This window comes from Dendrobates tinctorius, unplaced genomic scaffold, assembly GCF_039654945.1.
Source record: "Dendrobates tinctorius isolate UK_male_01 unplaced genomic scaffold, ASM3965494v1 ptg000094l, whole genome shotgun sequence".
NCBI classification, from domain to species: domain Eukaryota; kingdom Metazoa; phylum Chordata; class Amphibia; order Anura; family Dendrobatidae; genus Dendrobates; species Dendrobates tinctorius.
Window position 1 is genome coordinate 15,562,555 of NW_027361762.1, and position 27,075 is coordinate 15,589,629.

The 27,075-nt window shown below is 40.9% G+C and overlaps 1 protein-coding gene across 14 annotated transcripts in view; it reads left to right on the top strand.

Annotated features, from left to right (window-relative positions):
• Window positions 1-27,075, top strand: part of SERHL2 (serine hydrolase like 2) — a 405,871-nt gene that overhangs the window by 247,656 nt on the left and 131,140 nt on the right. For 11 of the 14 annotated variants that reach the window (XR_012234322.1, XM_073586685.1, XM_073586692.1 and 8 more), the window contains 3 exons: window positions 2,168-2,242; window positions 15,916-16,053; window positions 25,196-25,296. Coding sequence is in view for 13 of the 14 variants with exons in the window: in XM_073586685.1 (XP_073442786.1) it covers window positions 2,168-2,242; window positions 15,916-16,053; window positions 25,196-25,296 (314 nt within the window). In the remaining variant the exon portion in view is untranslated. The remainder of the gene's footprint in view (window positions 1-2,167; window positions 2,243-15,915; window positions 16,054-25,195; window positions 25,297-27,075) is intronic. The other 3 variants (XM_073586686.1, XM_073586689.1, XM_073586694.1) reach the window with 3 other exon arrangements.

The window sequence follows — 27,075 nt, forward strand, 5'->3', positions numbered from 1 at the left end:
GATGGCATTGCCAATAGTGGAGCACATTTCCTAATGAGGATTGCACCAGACAGAAATGTTAAGTAAAGGGAAATAAAGTATTAATAAAATATAACAGCGATTCAGTAATTTCTCCCTTGTAAACTCACTGAATCCAAAGTCACTGAATCACAAGTCACACACTTACGCTGCGGTCACACTCGCCAATAAAGAAGATTTAAAGAGATTTTTTTTTATCTTCAGCAGCAATCCACCCTGCAGCTCAACTCACTTTTTAATAGATCTTCCAATAATATAAACACAATCACAAATGGGGCATACTGGAATAATATAATATGTTATGTAAGCATATTAACCCCTTTCTGACCGCTGATGGGATAGTACATCAGTGGTCAGACTCCCCTGCTTTGAGGTGAGCCCACCTCAAAGCCGCGACATGTCAGCTGTTATGTACAGCTGATGTGCCCGCAATAGGCGCGAGCGGAATCGCCATCCTCCCACGCCTAATAACTAGATAAATCCCGTTGTTAAGTGCTGACGGTATTTAACTAAAGTGAGCTCATCGCCGACCCCCGTCACGTGATCGAGGGTCGGGGATGCATTGCCTGGACAACCAGAAGTCTCATAGAGGCCTCTATGGTTGTTGCAGGCAGATCACTTTCAGCGCCGCCCGGTGGCCGGCGCACAAAGCACTGCAGTAAATCTGCTACATATGGGCGATCTACTCATCGCCCATATGTAGCAGTACCGATCAGGGTTGTGCATGCTTTTAGCCTCCTATGGAAGATATTAAAGCATGCTAAAAGTAAAAAAAAAAAAAAAATAGTTTAAAAATAAAAAAAAATTAAAAATAAACTAAAAGTTCAAATCACCCCCCTTTCGCCCCAATCAAAATAAAACTATTAAAAAAGTCACACATACACATATTAAGTATCGCCGCGTTCAGAATTGCCCATTCTATCAATAAAAAAAAAAAGCATTAACCCGATCGCTAATGGCGTAGCGAGAAAAAAAAATTCAAAACGCCAGAATTACGTTTTTTTGGTCGCCGCGACATTGCATTAAAATGCAATAACGGGCGATCAAAAGAACGTATCTGCACATAAGTGGTATAATTAAAAACGTCACCTCTGCCTGCAAAAAATATGCCCTCACCCAACCCCAGATCACAAAAAAATGGAGACGCTACGGGTCTTGGAAAATTGCACTTTTTTTTTATGCAAACTTTTGAATTTTTTTTTACCACTTAGATAAAAGAGAACATAGATATGTTTGGTGTCTATGAACTCGTAATGACCTGGAGAATCATAATGGCAAGATAGTTTTTGCATTTATTGAACCTAGCAAAAAAGCCAAGCAAAAGTGTGGGATTGCACTATTTTTGCAATTTCACCGCACTTGGAATTTTTTTCCCGTTTTCTAGTATATGACATGCTAAAACCAATGATGTTGTTCAAAACTACAACTCGTCCCGCAAAAAATAAACCCTCACGTGGCCATATTGACCGAAAAATGAAAAAGTTATGGCTCTGGGAAGGAGGGGAACGAAAAATCAAAACGAAAAATCGAAATAGCTCCGGTCATGAAGGGGTTAAAAAGCATATGGCCCAATGGCCTAATTTAAATATGTAATAACAAAGGATAAAAAATACTTGAAATAAATACAGAAAAATATGATGCCCACAAAAGTGCCCCCCCAGACACACAGTATGATGCCTCCTCAGTGAATTTCTCCACACGAACAGTATGATGCCCTACTGTGATCCCTACACAGCCTTCCACACAGTGTAATGGGCCCCCACATAGTTCTTAATACAGTAAAATGGGCCCTCACATAGTCCTCCATACAGAATAATGGACCCCACATAGTCCTCCATTATAGTATGATGGGGGGGTGCAGTGTGGTGGGCGAATATAATCACCCTGCAGGCCAGTTTGGCCAGCGGCCAGAGATTAACGTGTGCTCTAAAGCAAGGAGCTTGCAAACGCCTGCTCCTTGCCTAGGAAACTGCCCACCTCTAATAGCCTGCAGTGGTGGCTGGTCACCTAGGCATCGAGTGGTACAGTATGAAATAAATTCCTCCATTCTTGAGAACAAAGATGATTTTTTTTAAACCGAGAGAAAATGTTTAAGAAGTTGATGCAATCTTTTTAAATTTACAATTATTAACTCCTCTTTCATTCATAGTTTGCTTCTGTGTTTCCGGAGACCGTTCAGCTGCTAATACTCCTGGATTCTTATGGATTTTTCCCTGTCAGTTCTGTAAGTATCGGTTTTAGTTAACATGGAGTTTAGTTCATCTACTGTGCAGATACTATCAGACTGTGTAAGAATATACGGTATTAAAAAGGGGAATGTAAAACCCAGTTGTCAAATTATAGATATATTTACACAAATAATAATGGAGCAACTACGCTCAGCTGAGCACAATAAAATGTGCTGGTAAATTGTTGTTTTACTGGAAATGTAAGTTTTTTTTATTAAACCTGGTGTTTTATAGCAGTAGAAAATGCAGTGTAGAGGCACAGCTAATGCTGTTTCCCCTTGCACTGTCTATCTGGTGCTTTTTACCACAAGATAAACCAGAAAAAAAGCAAATATTTTTTGACAACGTATTTTTTCTCTATATACAGTTGAAACCAAAAATTTACATACACTGTATAAAAATACACATGCATGTTTTTCTTAATATCTGACATGAAATCAGAATAAACCTTTCCCATTTAGGTCAATTCGAATTACCATAATTATTAATATTTGCCAGAATAATGAGAGAGAATATTTTAAGGCATTTTTATTACTTACTGCAAAGTCACAAGTTTACATACATTTCATTAGTTATTTGGTACCACTGCTCTTATACTGAATGACTTGGGTCAACCATTTGGGATATCCTTCCACAAGCTTTTCACAATAGTTGGTTGGAATTTGGGCCCATTCCTCCTTTAAAAAAAAAAAAAAAAAAATATAGTGTAACTGATCCAGGTTTGTAGGTCAATTTGTTCGCACCTGCTTTTCCAGCTTTGCCCATAAATTTTCAATAGGATTGAGTTAAGGGCTTTGTGACGGCCACTCTAAATCATTGATTTTGTTATCCTTAAACTAATTTGTTACCATTTTGGTAGTATGCTTCAAGTCATTGTCCATTTGAAAGAACCATTTCCGCCCAAGCTTTAACTTCCTGGCTGATGTCTTGAGATGTTGCTTCAGTATTGCCACATAATCTTCTTTTCTCATGATGCTGTCTATTTTGTGAAGTCTGCCAGTCCCTCCTGCAGCAAACAACCCCACAACATGATGCTGCCGCCCCCATGTTTCACAGTTGGGATGGTGTTGTTAGGCATCCAAGCTTCTCTCTTGTTCCTCCAAACGTAACAATGGTCATTATGCCCAAAAAGGTCAATTTTAGTTTCATCAGGTCATAGAGCATGACTTCAAAAATTAAGGTCTTTGTTCATATGTATATTTGCAAACAATAATCTGGCTTTTTTATGTTTCTTTTGGGGTTATGGCTTCTTCCTGGCAGAGTGGCCTTTCAGTCCATGTTGATACAGTACGCGTTTTGCAGTGGATATTGACACAATCTTACCAGCTTCTTCCATTATCTTTACAAGGTCTTTTGCTTTTGTCCTTGGGTTGATATGCACATGTCAGACCAAAGCACTTTCATCTCTGGGACACAGAACCTGTCTCCTTCCTGAGCGGTATGATGATGGCTGGACATTCCCATATTGTTTGTACTTGCTTATAATTGTATGTACAGATGAACGAGACAGCTTCAGGTATCTTAAAATTGTACCCAAGGATGAGCCAGACTTGTGCAAGTCCTCAATTCTCTTCATGATATCTTGGCTGATTTCTTGACACTTTCCCATGATGATGCACAAAAAAAGCAGTGTGCTTCAGGTGTGTATTAGAATACATCCACAGGTGTGTCTTTAACTCAGATGTTGCTAAAAAAAACAGTAGCTTCCAAACACATGACATCATTATATGGGCATTCCAGAATTGTATAAAGGCATAGTAATCTTAGTGTATATTGACTCTGCAGTAAGTAATACAAATGTTGTAAAAATATTTTCTCTCTCATTATTCTGGCATTTGGCAAATATTAATAATTATGGTAATCCTAATTGACCTAAAACGAGAAAAAAAAAAAAAGAGGAAGCTTGGGAGCTTAAGAACACCATCTCTACTTTGAAACACAGGGGTGGCATCATCATGCTGTGGCGTTAAGGATAGCAAAGTAAGTGTTTTTGGAGTGGCCATCACAAAGCCCTGATCTCAATCTTATTGAAAGTTTGTGGACAAAGCTGAAAAGGCAGGTGCACGCAAGGCGACCTGCAAACCATGATCGCAGGAGAGGGAGGACTGGGAACTTGCATCGGATCGAAATGAGAAACGCTTTGGGCCGAGTTGAATAATGCACAGGTGGGTGCACGAGTTCGCTGGTGAGCACAGCTGGTATCCACAAGAAGAAAATTGTTCGGCACACCGACCATAAAATGAAAAATTTATTAGGCTATTATGCCATGTTTAAATGTAGTAAACACCTAGGTGTTTACTACATTTTAACATGGCATAATAGCCTAATAAAAGTTTTTCATTTTACGGTCTGTGTGCCGAACAATTTTCTTCTTCTTTTACAAACCTGGATCAGTTACACTAGTTTTGTCAGGAAGAATGGACCCATATTCCGTCCAACTATTGTGAAAAGCTTGTGAAAGGACATCCCAAACATTTGACCCAAGTCATTCTCTATACAGGCAATGGTACCAAATACTTAAGAAATGTATGTAAACTTTTGATTTTGCAGCAAGTAATAAAAATGCCTTAAATATTTTCTCTCTCTCGCATTATTCTGGCATTTGGCAAATATTAATAATTATTGTAATCCTAATTGATCTAAAACTGGAAATGTGCATATATATATATATATATATATATATATATATATATATATACACACACATACATACATACATACAGTGCCTTGCGAGAGTATTCGTATTCGGCTCCCTGGAACTTTTCAACCTTTTCCCACATATCATGCTTCAAACATAAAGATACCAAATGTAAATTTTTGGTGAAGAATCAGCAACAAGTGGGACACAATGGTGAAATTGTAATTTATTGGTTATTTTAAATTTTTGTGGAAATACAAAAACTGAAAAGTGGGGCGTGCAAAATTATTCGGCCCCTTTAACTTATTGCATTGTTGAGCCACCTTTTGCTGCGATTACAGCTGCAAGTCGCTTGGGGTATATGTCTATCAGTTTTGCACATTGAGAGACTGAAATTCTTGCCCATTCTTCCTTGGCAAACAGCTCGAGCTCAGTGAGGTTGGATGGAGATCATTTGTGAACAGCAGTTTTCAGCTCTTTCCACAGATTCTCGATTGGATTTAGGTCTGGACTTTGACTTGGCCATTCTAACACCTGGATACATTTGTGAACCATTCCATTGTAGATTTTGCTTTATGTTTGGGATCATTGTCTTGTTGGAAGACAAATCTCCGTCCCAGTCTCAGGTCTTTTGCAGACTCCAACAGGTTTTCTTCAAGAATGGTCCTGTATTTAGCTCCATCCATCTTCCCATCAATTTTAACCATCTTCCATGTCCCTGCTGAAGAAAAGCAGCCCCAAACCATGATGCTGCCACCACCATGTTTGGCAGCAGGGGTGGTGTGTTCAGGGTGATGAGCTGTGTTGCCTTTATACCAAACATATCGTTTGGCATTGTTGCCAAAAAGTTCGATTTTTGTTTCATCTGACCCACAGCACCTTCTTCCACATGTTTGGTGTGTCTCCCAGGTGGCTTGTTGCAAACTTTAAATGACACTTTTTATGGATATCTTTAAGAAATGGCTTTCTTCTTGCCACTCTTCCATAAAGGCCAGATTTGTGCGGTGTATGACTGATTGTTGTCCTATGGACAGACTTTCCCACCTCAGCTGTAGATCTCTGTAGTTCATCCAGAGTGATTATGGGCCTCTTGGCTGCATCTCTGATCAGTCTTCTCCTTGTTGGAGATGAAAGTCTAGAGGGACGGCCGGGTCTTGGTAGATTTGCAGTGGTATGATACTCCTTCCATTTCAATATGATCGCTTGCACAGTGCTCCTTGGGATTTTTTAAAGTTTTGGAAATCATTTTGTATCCAAATCTGGCTTTAAGCTTCTCCACAACAGTATCACGGACCTGCCTGTTAGGTTCCTTGGTCTTCATGATGCTCTCTGTGCTTCAAACAGATTCCTGAGACTATCACAGAGCAGTTGCATTGACACCGAGACTTGATTACACACAGGCGGATTATATTTATTATCCTTAGTCATTTAGGACAACATTGGATAATTCAGAGATCCACAATGAACTTCTGGAGTGAGTTTGCTACACTGAAGAAAAGGGGCCGAATAATACTGCACGCCCCACTTTTCAGTTTTTGTATTTCCAAACAAATATAAAATAACCAATAAATTTCGTTCAACTTCACAATTGTGTCCCACTTGTTGATTCTTCACCAAAAATTTACATTTGGTATCTTTATGTTTGAAGCATGATATGTGGGAAAAGGTTGAAAAGTTCCAGGGAGCCGAATATAGCAAAGGAAATAATTATTTGATCACTTGCTGATTTTGTAGGTTTGTCCACTGACAAAGACATGGACAGTCTATAATTGTAAGGGTACCGTATATACTCGAGTATAAGTTGATCCGAGTATAAGTCGACCCCCCTAATTTTGCCACAAAAAACTGGGAGAACTTATTGACTCGAGTATAAGTCTAGGGTGGGAAATGCTCCATAGATTATTCCCCCATATGGTGTCCTCAGAAGAAACTCCATAGATTATTCCCCCATATGCTGCTCCCATAAGAAGCTCCAGATTATTCCCCCATATGCTGCCCCCCCATAAGCAGCTCCATAGATTGTTCCCTCATATGCTGCCCCCACAAGAAGCTCCATATTGTTCCCCCATATGCTGCCCCCATAAGAAGCTCCTTAGAATATTCCCCCATGTGCTGCCGCTGCTGCTGCTGCATGTAAAAATAAAAAAAATGACATACTCACCTCTCCGTCGCTGGGTGTCAGATTCTCACCTGTCCTGTGTCCATGGCTGCTCACCGCTATCTGCACGTCATCAGTCAGTGACGTTCAGACTGCAGGGGGCGCGGCGCGCATTAACCACGTCACCGCGCCCTCTGCTGTCTGAAGTCACTGACCGATGACAGACAGCAGCAAGCAGCCATGGACGCAGGACAGGTGAGTATCGCTATACTTACCCGTCCTGACGCTGTCTTGAGCCCCCAGCTTCTCCCCGTGCTCTCTCTTCCTGCCTTCAGCGGTCACGTGGTGCCGCTCATTAAAACTCATCAATATGCGCATATTGATGAGTTTTAATGAGCGGCACCACGTGACCGCTGAAGGCAGGAAGAGAGAGCACGGGGAGAAGCTGGGGGCTCAAGACAGCGTCAGGACGGGTAAGTATGACCTGACACATCCGCCCCCTCCGACCCCTTTGTATATGACTCGAATATAAGTCGAGAGGGGGACTTTCAGCCCAATTTTTTGGGCTGAAAATCTCGACTTATATTCGAGTATATACGGTAGGTTAATTTTAACTTTGAGAGATAGAATATCAAAAATAAAATCCAGAAAATCACATTGTATAAATTTATATAATTTTTTGGCATTTTGTAGCTAGAAATAAGTATTTGATACCCCTACCAACCAATAAGAGTTCTGGCTGCTTACAAACCAGTTAGACGCTTCTAATCAACTCATTACCTGCAGTAAAGACAGCTGTCTTACATAGTCACCTTTATAAAAGACTCCTGTCCACAGATTCAGTTAATCAGTTAGACTCTAACCTCTACAACATGGGCAAGACCAAAGGCCTTTATAAAGATGTCAGGGACAAGATCATAGATCTGCACAAAGCTGGAATGAGCTACAAAACCATATGCAAGACGTTGGTGTGAGAAGGACACAACTGTTGGTGCAGTAGAAAGAAAATGGAAGTAATACAAAATGACTGTCAATCGATATCAATCTGGGGCAGCATGCAAAATGTCATCTCGTGGGGTTTCCTTGATCCATATGAGGAAGGTGAGAGATCAGCCTAAAACTACACTGGGGGAACTTGTTAATGATTTCAAGGCTGCTAGGACCACAGTAACCAAGTAAACCATTGGTAACACATTACGCCATAATGGTTTAAATCCTGCAGTGCCCGCCAAGTTTTCCTGCTCAAGAAGGCACATGTGCAGGCCCGTCTGAAGTTTGCCAATGAACACCTACATGATTCTGTGAGTAACTGGGAGAAGGTGCTGTGGTCAGATGAGACAAAAATTGAGGTCTTTGGCATTAACTCAACTCGCCGTGTGTGGAGGAAGAGAAATGCTGCCCAAAGAACACCATCACCACTGTCAAGCATGGAGGTGGAAACATTGTTTTGGGGGTGTTTCTCTGCTAAGTGCACAGGACTACTTAACCGCATTAATAGGAGAATGGATGGAGCCATGTACTGTAAAATCTTAAGTGACAACCTCCTTCCCTCCACAAGAACATTAAAAATGGGTCGTGGCTGGGTCTTGCAGCAAGACAATGACCCAAAACATACAGCCAAGGAAACAAAGGAGTGGCTCAAAAAGAAGCAAATTAAGGTAATGGAGTGGCCAAGCCATAGAAAACTCATGGAGGGATTAGAAACTCTGAGCTGCCAAGCAACAGCCTCAAAATCTTAACGGTTTACAGATGATCTGCAAAGAAGAGTAGACCAAAATTCCTCCTGATGTGCCCAAACCTCATCATCAACTACAAAAAATGTCTGACTGCTGTGATTGCCAACAAGTGTTTTGTCCCCAAGTATTAAGCCTTGCTTGCCAGATGAATCAAATACTTATTTCTCACTGCAAAATGCAAATAAATATAATTTATACAATGTGATTTTTCTGGATTTTATTTTTGATATTCTATTTCTCAATGCTAAAATTAACTTACCCTTAAAATTATAGACTGTTCATGTCTTTGTCAGTGGGTAAACTTACAAAATCAACAAGGGATCAAATAATTATTTCCGTCACTGAATATTATATAGTACTGTTCATAAGATTTAGGCAGGTTTTGGAAGAATGCTGTAAAGTAAGGGTGCTTAGAAAAATAGAAGTACAGATAGTTTCTTTATGAATTACCAAAATGCAAAGAGAAAAAAAAAAAAAAAAATTGTGTGACCACCCTATGACATCAAAGCAGCAATTCTTTTAGGTACTAGTACACTTTTTTTTGAAGGAACTTGGCAGGGAGGTTGTTCCAAACAACTTAGAAAACTAACCACTGATCTGTGGATTAAGGCTTGGGCAGATCCTTCTCTCTTCGTGTAATCCTACACAGACTCGATGAGATCAGGGCTGTTTTGGTGTAATATCACTTCCAGAACTCCTTGTTCTTTACGCTGAAGATAGTTCTTAACCCCTTAACGATCAACGATACACCTTTTAATGGTGGCAGTTAAGGATACTTATTCCTCAACACCGCTTTTTAATGGTGCTGAGAAATAAGGGTATAGCGCCTCCCCCAGCGTCGGAGAATCTCCAGGACCTCAGTTACTGGGGGTAGCTGACAACCTGGAGAACATGATCAGGGACGTTTTTTTAAGGTCCTGTCATGTGATTGCTGTTATTCAACTGCGATCACAAAAATAAAAAACAGTGATCACAGACTTATTAGTTTTGACTGGACAACCCATTTAAGTTTTACTCACATTAGTTGATGCAAAAATGAATACACACCCGATCAAAAAGTAGTACATCTTATATTTTATATGACCTTTATGATTTTTAAGGACCGCACCAAGTCTTTTAGGCATAGAACAAACAAGTTGGCGACAGTGATTCAAGTATGTCTCCTGATCTGAACCCAATTGGGGATTCTGAAGAGACAAGTTGAGCGTCACTCTCCATACATACTTATACACACATTATTTACATGCATTCTTCTTAATAAATTGGTAATTACATTTGCTATGAGTGCACTTAATTTTCAAACCTGTTCATGGATTAACCCCTTTCTGACATCAGACATAACCTGTCCATGTGCCCTGCTCTTATTTGATTAGGGACGAATTATTACGTACGCGCGATCTCCCGCTCACATGGGGGGTGTGCGGGCGATCGGTACCGGGTGGCAGCTGATTCTGATAACCAGGGCTACGGAGTTGGAATTGGAGTCGTCGTGGAGTCTGAGTTGGATCCCATTTTGGTGGAGTCGGAGTCAGTATAAAATGGACCGACTCCTAAAACATATAATAAATTGGGTATAGTGGTTCAATGAAGTTTGTGAGGAATATTTTTTCATAAGAATTTGGGAAAGTTATGAAATGTCCTATAAATGTCTGTCCTATTCCTGATCTAAGGTCTAGATTTTAAGCTGAGATGAATCTGTGCCGCAGTTTATGTTCATGATAAGTAGTGAAGCTCCGCCTCTACAGATAAGGGGAAAAATACCAAACACACAGGGAAGGAATGTCTGCATTTATCTTAAACTTATGGAGTGAACAGGAAAGCAGAATTAAGGTAAGTACTTCACTTCTTAAAGCATATCTAAACTTCCAATAAACTGTGCATAAATCAATAGTCCAGTATATGTTGTCTCTGTATGCTTGATGTTTTAGCTTGTTTTTCCTCTTAGCTCCTATTTGGAGAAATTAGCTGCTCTGATGACTTATATGCACTATACATAAAATATAAAGGGAAAACCTGTTTTCTAACATCTCAAATTCGGAAATACAGTAACAGAATCGATGAGGACATGTATATTTGTGTGTGTTCTGGAATATGATTCAGCACAAACATGCTCCTTCCCTCCTCACCTCTTCATAGACTGTAGAAATATGATGTGACGCATTTAGTGAGCTATACTCTGAGATAAGCTTGGCATTGAAGGTTCAGAGTAAAGGTAGCTAACATATTTTACAATCTTTATACTTATCATCTGTTCTATTGATTTATGCAAAAATTGTTTGATTTCTTTCCTAAATTATTCAGTGCATGACTAGCAAGAATTACATTATACCTTTTATATTTTTTTACAGGACAAAATTTATTTTGAGAGCGAATTTGCATAATTACAAAATGTCTAATGCCGGGTTCACATAGCGTTAACACAGCCCGTTCAACGCATAGCGTTGACGGGCTGCGTTAGCACTGTAGCATAACGCGATGTGTGTTATGCTATACCGCTAGCACTGATGATTCATCAGCGCTAGCGGTGACGGAGCCTCAGACGCTGCAGCCCGCGTCCGAGGCTCCGTCAGTGAGTAATGGCACATCGCGAACGTATGCCGCTTTATGTGCGCCACATAATGGGGGTCTGTGCCGGCGTTAATGGACTGCGTTACACTGTGTTATGCCACCGTGTATCGCAGTCCGTTCAACGACTGCCATAACGCAGTGTGACCCCAGCCTTAGAAGCATCTTATGAAGTCAGTTATATTTGAGCATTTCACAGTGACTCAAGATAAAAAAACATTTTGTGTGTCACTGTATAAAGTGACCCAGATGAAAACAAATGCTGTGATGCCAAAATCAGTGCATACTCAGGCAGTGATAAAAATGCTCCTTCGAGAGCTTTCAATATAAAAAGACATTTACAATGCTGCCACCCAGAAGTTTACAAAGCTGTTACTGAAAAAGAACACAGCAGCACCAAGAAACCAGAGACTAGCACTTCCCGCCAGGCAAAGGAGGAAAGAGCGTCTCAAACAACAGTTTAAAGACATTTTGTAAGTGACAGTTACTGTAACAATGACAGCAGATATGTTTAAAAGACAGCTCATACAGCTTGTTGTGAAGGAGAGTGTACCGTTATCATTATTTGCATGACCAGCTTTTACAGCTCTTAATGGAGAAATGGCCTGCAAACTTTGTGTTTCTCTTGAAAGAAAAAGTATTAGAAAATTAGTGATTGAAGAAGCCCTTAACCAAAAGGAAAATCTTAAAAAGACTCTCAAGAGACGCATTTTGTTTCTTAAAATGGGTACCTGCACACGTCACAGAGTGAACAATTTTGCTGTCAACGTTCGATATGTTTGTGACAACAAAAAAATTGTTACTAAGACACTGGCAGTAAAAGATGCTAAAGCTCATCACAGCAGCCAGTTTCTCCAGACCTTAGTGAAAAATTTCTGCAAGATTATGAACTCAAAGAAGAACAGGTTCTTGCTATTGTAACTGATAATGCCTCAAACATAAGTACAATTAAACTGATGAATGAGAATAATGAAGGTAAACAGCAGCTAGAAGAACATTTCACATTCAGTATGTTGGAGATGGAAGGCCACAGTCCTGTTTTCATATTGGAGGAACAAACAGATATTACTACAGAAGAACAGCAAAATGATGGTTTACAATTAGGTGATCTTGTTGAAGCTGCTTCACACCTCTTTCCTATTCATCACATGCGCTGTTTTCTGCACATGCTGCAGCTAGCAATAAGAGATAGCCTGCAAGAGTGACATGCTGGAACTCTCATTAGCAAAGTGAGGAAATTGGTTATTGCTGCCGGAACCTCTAAGGCTGTGTGCCCACGATGCGATTTTTAAGCCTTTTTGCCGCGAAAACGCTTAAAAAACTCGTACAGAACGCACCCCATGCATTCCTATGGCATTCCGCACATGCTGTGCTAATGCTGCGCTTTTTTCCGCGGCGGAATCGCATCGCGGAAAAAGACGCAGCATGCTCATTCTTTTTGAAGAATTGCCGCGATTCCGCACCCATAGGAATGCATGAGAACCGCTTACTTCCCGCATGTGGCTATGCCCACCATGCGCGAAGTTAAGCGTCTCATGTGCGGTTGGTACCCACGGTGTGGAGGAGAGGAGACTGTCCTCCAGGCCCTGGGTACCATACCCTGTAAAAAAAATAAAAAATAAAAAAAAAATCGGGGTATATTTACCTTCCAGTGTCACGCGCAGCCTTCCCGAGCCTCAGCGTTCCCAGTAATGCCTTGCGGCAAGGTCCTGTGATGATGTAGTCTCGCGTTACTCTAGCGGTCTCGTGAGATCGCTATAGCAACGCGAGACCAACGTCATCACAGGTCTCGCAAGGCATCGCTGAGAACGGGAGCGTCGCTGAGACTGCGCGGGACGTCAGAAGGTAAATATACCCTGATTTTTTTGATTTTTTTTATCATTTTTAACATTCTTTTACTATTGATGCCGCATAGGCGGCCTCAATAGTAAAAAGCTGGTCACACTTGTCAAACACTATGTTTGACGAGTGTGACCAACCTGTCAATCACTTTCAAGCGATGCTTCAAATCGTTTGGAAAGTGCTTGAATATCGCACACGAAAATTGCGGCAAAAGCGCGATTTCTGGGAAGGAGTCTGGTTTTGAGTGTCCGGATTAAAACGCAACATGGGCACATAGCCCAAAATTGATTCCATCTTGGAGACGTGCTGGAAAAGGGGCAATTGAGATCAAGCCACTCAGTGGGACAGCACCTAGTTAATGATTGAGCGATTGCTTGAGCTGAAACCCTTCCTTGTAGCTATGAATTGGAGGAATTGCTTCATCACCCATTTACAGTGACTAAAAAGTTTCAAGCTGAGGATTTATCTCCTGGCATTTTTATAAAGGAGTGGAAGAACTTGTTGTTTTGCCTGTCCCAAATAGGTTTAATCGCACATGGCATTTCTGCTTCAATGAAATGGAGAGAGACACTGATATTAGAAAATAAAATTCTTCTGGCAACTGTTTATGTGGAACCAAGTCATATATTGCTGGATGATGAACAGCTTACTAAAGGAAAAGCTCTGATTGAGGTAGTAGTTAGGATCTGTGGGGCTACAGGACGGCCAATAGCAAGAGGACTCAGGTCCTGCCAGTGCTGCTGCTGTCGTTGCTTCATTCTCCTCAGATGAGGCGTTTGATTTCAACAACTACTTGGACCACATGGAGCAGGCAAAGAGTTGCCGCAGGGAAAAAGATTCTACTCCCATAGAAAACAGATCATATTTCAGCAAAATTTTTCACTTGCTCTCAAAGAAGTAGAAGAGTTCAATCATTCATCAAAACTAACTGTGCATGAGGCAATTCCTTTATACGCTGAAATTGTTAGAGATGTTGCCGATGTGGTTGCTGCTTTGCCACCAACCCAAGTTAGTGTAGAGAGGTTGTTCTCTAGCCTTAAAACAATTACCGTATATACTCGAGTATAAGCCGACCTGAGTAAAAGCCGAGGCCCCTAATTTTGCCACAAAAACTGGGAAATCTTATTGACTCGAGTATAAGCAGCTACTGGTAAATTTCAAAAATAAAAATAGATACTGCTAAAAGTAAAATGGTGGCCCCATAAGAAGCTCCATATTAATATATGCCCCATATAATGTTGCACAAAGGTTAATGGTGGCCCCATAAGATGCTCCATATTAATATATGCCCCATATAATGCTGCTGCGACTTAAAAAAAAAAGCAACAAAAAAAAACAATGACATACCTCTCATCCCTGACCCCTGCTCCTCAGCGTCGCCAGCGCTCTGCAGTGGCTGTTCAGGCAGAGGGCACGCACTAAACACGTCATCACGCCCTCTGACCTGATTGTCACAGCCAGAGGATCCAGGAGACTGAGTGCAGCGGTGGAATGGTAACAGGTGAATATGGCATAGCTCACCCTCCTTCAGTGCTACTCACCCTCTTGGCATCTGCATATCAGGCTCTGCTACATCTCAATCCCAGCGTCTGCATCTCTGTTCCTGTCTTCTTCTTGTGCAGTCATGTGACACCGCTCATTAAAGTAATGAATATGCTCTCCACCCTTTTGGGAGTGGAGATGCGTCCATACTTTACTTTAATGAGCGGTACCATGTGACCGCACAGGAAGAAAACAGGAAGAGAGATGCAGACACCGGGACTGAGATGTAGCAGAGCCTGATATGCAGACGCCATGAGGGTGAGTATGATGTCTTCTGCTCCCCTGCTCCCCCTCCCTCCGCCAGCTTTCTGGCATATGACGCGTGTATTAGCCGAGAGGGTCTTTTTCAGCCCAAAAAAGGGGCTGAAAAACTTGGCTTAAACACGAGTATATACGGTAGGTAGGATTTGTGGTCATCTATGAAGCAGGATCTGATGGAGCCAATTCTATTTCTCAAAACAAATTCATAGACTGCACAAATATTATTCAGTACGTTTTTATTGAAAATTGTTTTTTCCACTTACTGCATAGTATATAATAAAGTAAATTTGTAAATATGCAATTGTTTTTTGTTATAAAGTTGTATTCCAATAAATATATTTTATGCCCTATTTAAATGGCTTGATTATTGTATCATATTAATGATTAGAAGCCTGATCTTACCATTTTACTACAGTAAATTTATCACTTAAACATGAGTCATTTATGAGGGAGTCGGAGTCATGGAAATTAAGGAGTCGGACCTTTGGCTTACCGACTTCACAGCCCTACTGACAACTGACACCCGGCAATAAGTGCCAGGAGCGGTCACCGGACGCTCCTTGCAGTTTAACCCCCAAAATACTGTGATCAAACATGATAGCAGCATTTCTGGAACCCGCAGAGGGCTGACAATCCATCTAACTTTGAAATGGAAACCCCGCGGCGTGACACGGAGTCCTGTTTTATTGCCATGGTGACCTGAAGTCGTCATGAAGACATTCGGATCGCCAGATCTGGAAAACTTGCTGATCATGCCCAGTGCTTGATGAGCAAGTTTGTCAGTGCAGAGCTGACAGTTTCTACAGCATGGAGATGCTGCTGCATTCCCATGCTGTAGAAGTGATCAGTCTGCAAAAAAATGATTGTCCCATATTGGGACAAAGTAAAAAAGTTAGGAAAAGGTTCATCACACATCTAAATATGTTCCTTAAGGGGTTTAGTTTCCAAAATGGTGTCACTTCTGTTTTTTTTTTTTTCACTGTTTAGACACGTCAGGGGCTCTGCAAACGCGACATGGCATTCAATCTAAATTCCAGCCAGTTCTGCATTGAAAAAGTCAAACGGTGCTCCTTCCCTTCTGAGCTCTGCCATGCGCCCAAACAGTGGTTTACCCCCACATATCAGGTATGGGCGTACTCTGGACAAATTGCATAACAACTTTGGTGGTCTAATTTCTCCTGTTACTCTTGTAAAAATAAAAAATTTGGGGCAAAAAGATCTTTTGTGGAAAAATAATGATTTTTTATTTTCACGGCTCTACGTTATAAACTTCTGTGAAGCACGTGCTCACCACACATCTAAATAAGTTCCTTCAGGGGTCCAGTTTCCAAAATGGTGTCACTTGTTGGGGGTTTCTACTGTTTAGGCACATGAAGGACTCTCCAAACGCAACATGGCGTCCGATCTCAATTCCAGCAAATTCTGCGTTTAAAAAGTCAAACGGCACTCCTTCCCTTGCGAGCTCTGCCATGCTCCCAAAAAGTGGTTTACCCCCACATATGGGGTATCGGCATATTCAGCAGAAATTGCACAACAAATTTTGTGGTTTATTTTCGCTTTTAACACTTGTGAAATTAAAAAAAGTGGTTCTGAAGTAAATTTTTTGCAAAAGAAAATTTAAATGTTAATTTTTTCCTTCCACATTGCTTCAGTTCCTGTGAAGCACGCAAAGGGTTAATAAACTTCTTGAATGTGGTTTTGAGCACCTTGAGGGGTCCAGTTTTTAAAATTGTCACTTTTGGGTTTTTTTCTGTCATGTACACCCCTCAAAATGACTTTAAATATGATATAGTCCCTAAAAAAAATGGTTTTGTAAATTTTGTTGTAAAAATGAGAAATCGCTGGTCAATTTTTAACCCTTATAACTTCCTAGCAAAAAAAAATTGTTTCCAAAATTGTGCTGATGTAAAGTATACATGTGGGAAATGTTATTTATTAAGAAATTTGTGTGGCATATCTCTCTGATTTAAGGTCATAAAAATTTAAAGTTTGAAAATTGCAAAATTTTCGCCATATTTCCATTTTTTCATGACTAAACACAAGTCACATAAAAATTTTTTTTACCACTAACATGAAGTACAAAATGTCATGAAAAACCAGTCTCAGAATCAGCAGGATCCGTTAAAGCGTTCCAGAGTTATAACCTCATAAAGTGACAGTGGTCAGAATTGTAAAAATTGGCATGGTCATTAAGCTGCAAAATGGCTCTGTCACTAAGGGGTTTACCCCTTTAGTGAACACCATAAAAAAAACAAGGCAAAAACAAGAATTCTTATCATATTGGCAAACAAAACATGGAATAAAATGCGATAAAAAAGACTGATATAAATAAACATGGTACCTCTGAAAATATCATCTTGTTGCGCAAAAAACAAGCCGCCATGCAGCTCCATCAACGGAAAATAAGTTATAGGTCTCAGAATAAAGCATGCAAAAATAATTATTTTTTCTATAAGATAGTTTTTATTGTATAAAAGTGCCAAAACATAAAAAAAATAAAAATGAGGTAGTGATGTAATCGTACTGCCCGAAGAATAAAACTGCTTTATCAATTTTACCACACACGGAATGTCATAAACCCCCCACAACAGAAATTCCTGAATTGCTGGTTTTTGTTCACTCTGCCTCCCAATAATTGGAATAGAAAGAGAGGAAAAAAAAGTCATGTGCTTGAATATGGTACCAATAAAAACGTCAACTTGTCCTGCAGAAAACAAGCCCTCACATGACTCTGTGGGCCAAAATATGGAAAAATTATAGCTCTCAAAGTGGTGATGCAAAAGCTATTTTTTGCAAAAAGCGTCTTTTAGAGTGCGTTAGCTGTCAAACATAAAAACCTGATATAAATCTGGTATTGCTGTAATCGCACCGAACCGAAGAATAATGTTGCCTAATCACTTATACCGTACGAGGAACGGCGTAAAAGATAAATGAAGCCACTTCAACTGCTGTTTGAAAAAAAAAAAAAAAAAATCAATCTGCCTCCCAAAGATTGCAGTGAGGCTCGGCGCACATTTATCCTGCGCTGAGCGCTTACACCGAGGTTTCCATGTAAATCTCTGAAATACGTGAATTAAACAGAACTTTCAGCAGAAGATTCCCTATAATGCGGCAGATGGAGGCACTGTGGACGCCATCTGACCTGTGATCCGGTGGTGTCCATCTTTTTAGGATTGCATAAAAGTGCCGTCAGCCACAGTTTTGTGCATTTCAGAAAAGGACATGGCTGAACAGAGGCCAGACTGAGTCCAAAGTAATTCTGCTGCCTCATTAACGTGAATGGATCCATTGGAGGTTTCATCTGAATCGCGTCACTCATATTTATATGGAAACCCCAAAGCAAGTGCTCAGCGTAGAGCGCCGGATAAATGTGATCCCAAACGTTATGTAAAATGTTCCTAATAACAGCTTTAACGCAATCCACTAAAAAAGCAAGTCCTCACTCAGGTCCGTTATCTGTTAACAGAAATATAGAGGGCTTCCACGTTACTGGTAGAACAAAGGCTCTGGAAAAGCGAAATGGCTCCTCACGCCTCAAAAGAAATTCAGCAAATTCTGCACGCTCAAATCCAAATGCCCACTCTTTTCTGAGCCCCACAGTATACCTAAACCACATATTGCGTCCTCGTTTGGCATTTCTGAAATGATGAAAGCCTGCCTAACTTACGGATGCATGCCTCCAGAAGTACGGGCTGGGCATAACGTACTGGTGACTGCAACGTACTGGTCACTGCAAAGGCAGTTTGCAATTTTCACTCGGCAACATTTGTTGCTGCTTGTTTCTGAAGAATACCCATGGAGTCAAAATCGTCACTACACCTGTAGATAAATTCCCCAAGGGTTATAGTTTCCCAAATTGGGTCACTTGAGGGGGGATTCTGCTCTTCTAGCAATTAGGAGCTCTGTATATGGAATACGCAAACTGTTCTAGGAAAATCTGTGCTCCAGGAGGGAAATAGCGCTCCATTCCTCCTGAGTCTCTCCGTATGGCTAAATAGTACAGTACAGCCACATATGGGGTATTTCCACATTCAGTAGAAATTGTGGGACAAATTTTAGTGCCATTTTTACCCACTTCTTGTGTGAAAATGGAAAATCTGGGGCTAAAACTAAATTTTGGTGGTAAAAATGTAGTTATTTTGTCTTCACTGCCCAATGGTATAAAATTATGTGACACACCCATAGTGTTAATGATTAGTGTACCCCTAAATTAATTCATTGAGAGCTGTAGTTTGTAAAATAGGTTCTACTGTTCTGGCACCTCATGGGCTTTCGCAGTGGGTCATGGCACCTGCAAACCATAACAGTAAAATCGAATGCTCTTTGCCTTCTGAGCTTTGCACTGTGCCTGAAAAATATTTCCCAATTTACATGTAGGGTATTGGCACACTCAGGAAAAAATACACCTCAGTTTGTTGTAAAAAATAATTTACTATTAGCCCTTAGAAGAATTAAAAGCTTGAGGCTAAAACTACATTTTTGTTAGGAAAATGTGATTTTATTATTTTCAAGGCTCAACGTTATAAACTTCTGTGAAGCACCTGGGGGTTCAAGGTACTCACCACACATCTAAATACACTCCTTGAGGGGTCTAGTTTCCAAAATGGGGTCAGTTGGGGGGAGTTAACCCTGTTTTGGCACATCAGGGGCTCTCCAAATGGGACATTACGATCCCTATTGATTCCAGGAAATTTTACATTCAAAATGTCAAATGGCACTCCTTGCCTTCCAAGCTCTGCCCGTGTGCCCAAACAGTGGTTTTCTCCCTCATATGGGGTATCTACATGCTCAGGCGAAATTACACAACACATTTTGGGGTCCATTTTAGTCCTTTTACCCTTGTCAAAATGAAAAAAAAATGTAAATCTGAAGTCAATTAAAAAAAAGTTAATTTTTTTTCAGAAAATTCCTGTGAATCACAGAAAGGGTTAAACACTTCTTGAATGTGGTTTTGAGCACCTAAAGTGGTGCAGTTTTTAGAATGGTGTCACTTTTGGGTATCTTCTGTCATATAGACCCCTCAAAGTGACTTTAAATGTCATCTTTTAACCCTTATAACTTCCTAACAAAAAATTTTTTATTCCAAAATTGTGCTGATGTAAAGTAGACATGTGGGAAATGTGATTTATTAACTAGTTTAAGATTAACACACTGGCGCCAGTCCACTTGGACAGAGAAGGAAGGTCCACTATTCCCAGATGCAGCTGGTGAAAAACAGGCTCTGTGCTGGTGCCTGTTTAAAAGAGCTAAAGCTGTTAAGAAAAGAAATACACCGCGCTATACTGGGAACTGAAAAAATAACATAACTGAGTACTTACTTGCTGGTGTGTGAAAAAATCACGTGGTGGTGGATGTATAGCAGTATTCTGAGACTATTCACCTTGTCATAGATGTATATTGCCCGTGCATTTGGATGCCAAAACTGCTGAGTAGATAATATAGGGTTAAATGGGGGTGAACCCGTTAGTGTGTTTCAGAGGGATAAAAAATAAAATATGAACTAATCTTGATTTACTCACTTAAGGAAATCAGAACCATATAAAATACATGCTGTAAATGTAGCCATTGCCAGGTATTAAGATTGGAACGTTGCAGCCTGTTTCTGATGTAAAAAAATATAATAGTTGAAGAAAAAAAAAAAAAAAGAATAAAAAAAAAAAAAGGGGATAAATAGATGTTTGAGATGATAACTGAATGCTGACCTTACTGCATGCCAATTTCAACAGGAGAGGTCAGAATGATTGATCCTGTGCAAAACAAATGATGGCACAGTTCCTGCAAAGTGAATGAGCGTTAGTGACAGCTTGTGCCGACTAGTGGAACGAGGTGCTTGATTCTGGTGCACTTACTTGCAGGGCCAGTGCTCAGTGAGGTAGGCTTGGGTGCTCAGCGTGGGGGCCTGGGGCTGCTGCTGCTAATCCGTATGGACATGGAGACCGCCGCTGCTTCGTGCGCTCCGGCCGAGAGCAACGCTGAGGGACTCGGCGTGTGGTGGGGCAGGGCTAGCGTGACGTCACACTGGGGGTAAGACGGTGGCTCAAAGGCAGCACACTACCGACATGTTTCGAGAGATAGCTACTATCTTCATCAGGGTTGTGCCTCTTAAGGGGGTTTTACACTAAGCAATATCGCTAGCAATATCGCTAAAACGTCACTGGTTTTGTGACGTTATAGCGATATTGCTAGCGATATCGCTATGTGTGATACTTACCAACGACCGGCTCCCCCGCTGTCCGTCGCTGATCGCGCGAGAATGTCCGGCTCCATTTCTCTTCGTCAGCTTCCTGCTGGGCTTCCTGCTGTGACGACGAGCGACGCGTGGACGCGGGCGGGAGGACGCAGGATCGCTGTGTGTGAATGGTAAGTATCGTCCACTGCGTCGCTGCTGCATCGCTGTGAGATCTTTCTGTATGAAAGCTCACTAGCGATCATTTAGCGATGCACCAGCGATCCTGACCGGGTCGGATCGCTGGTTGGATCGCTGGTGCATCGCTAAATGTAAAAGGGCCTTAAGTGTGCAGACCGTCAATTTATAGCAGACTGAGCCTGAATTAAGTGATCACCTGACCCAAATGCCTGATTGAGCGACTTAATTAGATGTAGTACAAAGTACTGGTGTGTCTACATGTAACTAAATGATTGCGGGACCCTATCATTACCAATGTGCTACAGAGATGGGTTAAATTTTAACCCTATTTGGTCCACAAATTCCTTATGAGAATTAAAAAGTGAAAAAATGAAAAATAAAATTGAAAATCAAAATAAAACATAACCTTTATTTACATAAATGTATAAAAAGTGTTCTTAAAATTGTGTATAAAAAATCTGTTTAAATAATGACAATGAAAATGTGCAAAAGCCCAAAATCTACCGATGAGGTGCCTCTTTAGATGTTTGTTTCATTATACTCAAAGGGTTCATAGGCTTACATGACGGCCAAATAAATGCACAATATTGGGGTCTTATTCAGCATAATGGCATGATTATGATTAGTACCATATCCTCCTACTAAATTGATTCCAATAAATGAGATATACTTAGGTGTTAAAACAAAAAAACAAAACAAAAAAAAAGTTTTAATTCCTGCTCTTGTTGTATCAAGGATTTTTTTTTCTATTTTTTTCTCTTTTTTCCTTTTTCTTTCCTTCCTTTTTTTCTTCTTTCTCTTTTTTCCCTTTTCTTTCTCTCTTTCCCTTTCTGTCTCTTTTCCTCTTTCCCTTCCATACATATTATAAAATATAAAAAATATGGATCATTAAGAACTGAAAAAATTATACATGAATAAATCACCATTTGAGTGTACTAAAAGATAATTTTTTTTTTTTTTTTAATCTTTTAGTACACTCAAATGGTGATTTATTCATGTATAATTTTTTCAGTTCTTAATGATCCATATTTTATAATATATATGGAAGGGAAAGAGGAAAAGAGACAGAAAGGGAAAGAGAGAAAGAAACGGGGAAAAAAGAGAAAGAAGAAAAAAAAGGAAGGAAAGAAAAAGGAAAAAAGAGAAAAAAAAAAAGAAAAAAAAATCCCTGATACAACAAGAGCAGGAATTAAAACCTTTTTTTTCTTTTTTTCTTTTTTTTTCTCTTTTTTTCCTTTTTCTTTCCTTCCTTTTTTTTCTTCTTTCTCTTTTTTCCCTTTTCTTTCTCTCTTTCCCTTTCTGTCTCTTTTCCTCTTTCTCTTCCATATATATTATAAAATATAAAAAATATGGATCATTAAGAACTGAAAAAATTATACATGAATAAATCACCATTTGAGTGTACTAAAAGATAAAAAAAAAATAAAAAAATTTATGTCATCTTGGGGGATTGTATAAAAACATGTCTAAAATTATGATATATAATAATAATATATAGGGGGGAGGGAAGAAAGAAAAAAAAAAAAGGAGGGGGCTAGAATGCATACAGCTAAATTTCATGATTGAGGCCCTTTGGGGCCAGACTGTCCAGAGTGTAGATCCACCTGGATTCTACCCGGGACATTGCTTTAAGGTAGTTGCCCCTTCTTGGGTTTGACCAAACTATTTGAATGCCCAAAAAGGAAACTCCTTTGCACGATCGATTATGAGTATCCAAAAAGTGACGGGATAATGGATGTCCCTTATAGCCTTTTCTAATATTATCTAGATGCTCCTTAATCCTAACCTGAAGGGGTCTCTTAGTTCTCCCTACATAAATCTTATCACAGAGACATTTTAAAATATAAATAACGCCTGATGTTTGACACAAAATGCTATCGTTGATATAGTAAGTATTATTGCTAGATGAATCCGTGAAATGATTATGTAATTGTTTAGACGTTGCTGTTCTGATGCAACAGACCACATGATTGAAAGCCTGGTAGGTTTGAACTTGACCGGGCTAATTGGTTGACACGATTAATAGAACTGCGCATTTTCGTCGTGGGCGCCAATAATAGGCCTAAATTTTGCGCTTTAGTGTACACGAACCGAGGTCTTTTGGGAAGCAAGTCGCCTACATACTTGTCTCCCTGTAAATGTGACCAATGTTTACATATGATTTTGTTAAATACCTTATGGCCTGCATGAAACTGAGTAATAATGGGTAAATTTTGAATTTGTTCTTGGATAGTAGGTGGGTTATTAACTGTGGGAAGTTTGTGGATCAGAGGAGATCTTGGCATGGATTGTACCTCCTGCCTGGTCCTATTGAGAAGCTCTATATCATACCCTTTGGCTACAAATTGATTGGTTAAATATTGTGTTTCCTTTTGATAGTCAATAGTGTTTGTACAATTACGTCTAATTCGCATATACTGGCTTTTTGGAATATTAATTAGCCATGTGGGTAGATGGCAGCTACTAGTATGAATATAACTGTTGGAGTCTACCTCTTTATGGTAGCTTTTTGTAATTAATTTGCCTTGTTCAATACAAATGCTTAAGTCCAAAAAATTTATGTTGGATCTACTAACCGTGGGTGTAAACTCCAGTCCAAAATCATTGATGTTTAATCTAGAAATGAATAAATTAAGGTCTGATAATGGGCCGTCCCAAATGAACAAAATATCATCAATGAAACGGCGCCATAATTTTGATTTATTAACTATTTTGTGTGACCTATCACTGTGATTTAAGGGCCTGAAAATTCATACTTGGAAAATTGCAAAATTTTCTACAAATTTCAATTTATTTTTTTCACAAATAAACACAAGTCATTCCAAAGAAATTTTACCACTATCATGAAGTACAATATGTCACGATGTCAGAATCACTGGGATCCATTGAAGCGTTCCAGAGTTATTACCTCATAAAGGGACAGTGATCAGAATGGTAAAAATTGGCCCGGTCATTTACGTGCAAACCACCCTAGGGTGTAAAGGGGTTAAATTTATAATATTTACCACTTTTTTTGCTAAAACTATAGTAGATATTTGTCTAGGCGGCCATGACCCGGTCACTCTGCAAAGTTATGGCCGCCAATTTTTAAAATTGGCTTATTACCTGCATCTATCCTGTCGGAGGAATTAAAAGAACATTTCCCTCAAATAGTATTCTTATTGTTAAAGAATAGGTGCAATCTTCTCTTTGGCACCAAATGGCTTTTCAATAAGAATTGTAAGGATATGTTTCCACGTTCAGGATTACACCATTGCTGCGGATTGGACGCTGTGTACAGCCGCAGCGTTTACTCCGCAGCGTCCAGATGTTACAGCATAGTGGAGGGGATTTTATGAAATCCCTTCTCCACTATGCGTGCAAGAATGCGGGTGACACACCCGAAATTACGGACATGCGGCTCTTCTTTTTAGACAGCAGCATGTCTATTTATCATGCTTAGACGCTCTATCTATGCAAGATAAATTACACAGTCTATGGAAGCGATGCTGCATTACCTCGCGTAGAAAGGGGGGTGGAGCAGGGTTTCCGCAGCGTCCAAAGCTCCGGCAATACTGAAAATGGAAACATACCCTAATACTCTTGTCTGAATAAAAATATTAGTGGATATAGCATTGGGAATATTCTCACACCGCAAATTTGGGTGAAAAGTTCAGCAATTAAAAGAAGTTCCATGAAACTGAATTGTTTGTGTACACAGTGGCTCAGTGGTTAGCACTCCTGGGTTCAAACGCCAAACATTTGCATGTAGTTTGACTGTTTTTCCCTTGTTTGTGTGGATATCTTCCCTGTGAAATGTTTTGGCTATATACAAGTATAATACATTTTGCAGGTGAATTGGACTGTCACAGAAATGTTTTAATTAAACAACATGCTAAATGTGGTGAATTCTGTTTACAGGAGTTAATACTAAACCACCTAAAAAAGGCAATCACCCATTACTTTCGCATAGAGCAAGCAAACGGAACAAAGGTTTATTCGCCAGAAAGCGCCTTGCAAAGGTGAGCATTGTCATTCTCTATAGGGAGTTTTTAGAGTTCCATCTAATTTCCTGAAAGGTCTGCTACAAAACGATCAGTTCCCACCAGACAATAAAAGGGTTGCCACTACTTTGTTATAGATTACCTCTCCTTCAGGCAGGACATCAATATCAAATTGGTGGGGGTCTGACAAATGGCACCCCTGCTAATCAGCTGGTATCCGCTCCTGGAGGGCCAGATCCAGACAGTGTACAGGATGGCTCCATTCACTGTATTGGCCATCGGTAACACTTGCAGCTACAGTCATCAGAGATGTAAACCACATACGCTTGGTTTGAAGTATAACTTTATTAAAGAAAATAACTCAATCTTAGCATTATCAGAATGATGTGTAATCTTTGATCTGTTCTACGTATTGTGTGCTGGAGGATGAAGAGATTAACATAAACATGTCAGAACTGTACTTTCTCCTTCGCCTCATTGGGGGACACAGATACTGTGGGTGCATGCTTCTGCCTCTAGGAGGCTGACACTAAGTGAAAAAAAGAGGTTAGCTCCTCCTCCGTCGTATACACCCTCGCCTCTATTGCGGATGGAACTCAGTGTTTTGCTTAGTGTCCATGGAGGCACACACGTCTGGTTTTGCTCCAGACTTTTTCTTTTTTTTTTTTTTCCCATGAAGATGAGACAGGGGCGACCGACCCTATTGAAAGGGTCCGATCTCCCCAAACCATCAACAGGCGAGCATGTGTTGAGTATCGTCTCCACGTATCCTCTCCTGCACCGTGGGACATATATGGGCCGTTTTCCCCAGACCTTTTTTTTACTTTATTTTTACCGTCTATGAAGATGAGACAGGGGCAGCAGATCCTATTGAAAGGGTCTGATTTCCCCAAACCATCAACGGGCGAGCACATGCGAGTGTCCCTCCACGTATCTCCCGCGACGTGGGACACAATGCCTGACTTAGCCCTGACCAACCCTAGGTATTGAAACCATGGGCTGTACAGAGGCACAAGACTAGTCCGTGCGGCCCCCAATGCTCCATCAATGCTTAGACTGCGGTGCTGCAAGGCGGCGGACGGTCCCTCTCCTCTCCCCCTGAAGGGGTTAGATGGAGCTAGGGTGCCTGCACCATCCTATTTTGTCAAGGCCCCCTCACATACCTGAGCTGGGAAGCTGAAGAGGATCATCAGTGAGGAGAGGGCCTGGGAGGGCTCCTGCAGTGAAGATCCTGGGCTGGAGCCCTTAGCTGTCAGATGCCACCAGCCATGTCTGGCTGAGCGTGGCTGCAGAGCGGTGCGGAGAAGCCCGCGCCAGTAAGTAGTGCCATTTTTTGTGGCGCCATGGAGTTCACGCCCCCCGTTCCCCCCCCCCTGTCGCGGGCAGGGGATAAATTGAGGCCGCGATCGGACGTTCCGCCTCCGGGCCGCACATCACTTCCGGCGGCCCTCCCCCCAGGCCTGGGCGGCGGTGGATACATTTAGTCCTCGGCTTCGGAGCGGGCTAGGCCGCAGACCCGGAAGTACCGCCCCTGGATCGGTTTATATGCTGGCGGTCCGCCACACAGCTGGTGGTGCGCGAATTTTGTGCGGAGGCGTTCAGAAGCGGAGGGGCACAGCACTGGGGTAAGTGCTGCCCGGGAGACCACAGGGAAAACGAGGTGCTACCTCCTTCCCCCCCATCCCCAGCGCGGGCGCAGAGCAAGCGATTATGCAAAGCCTGCGAATCCAAACGCACCCAGGAGCCCTCCCCTGCGACCGAACCCACAATGCTGGTGTGGGCAGACCGCAGAGGACA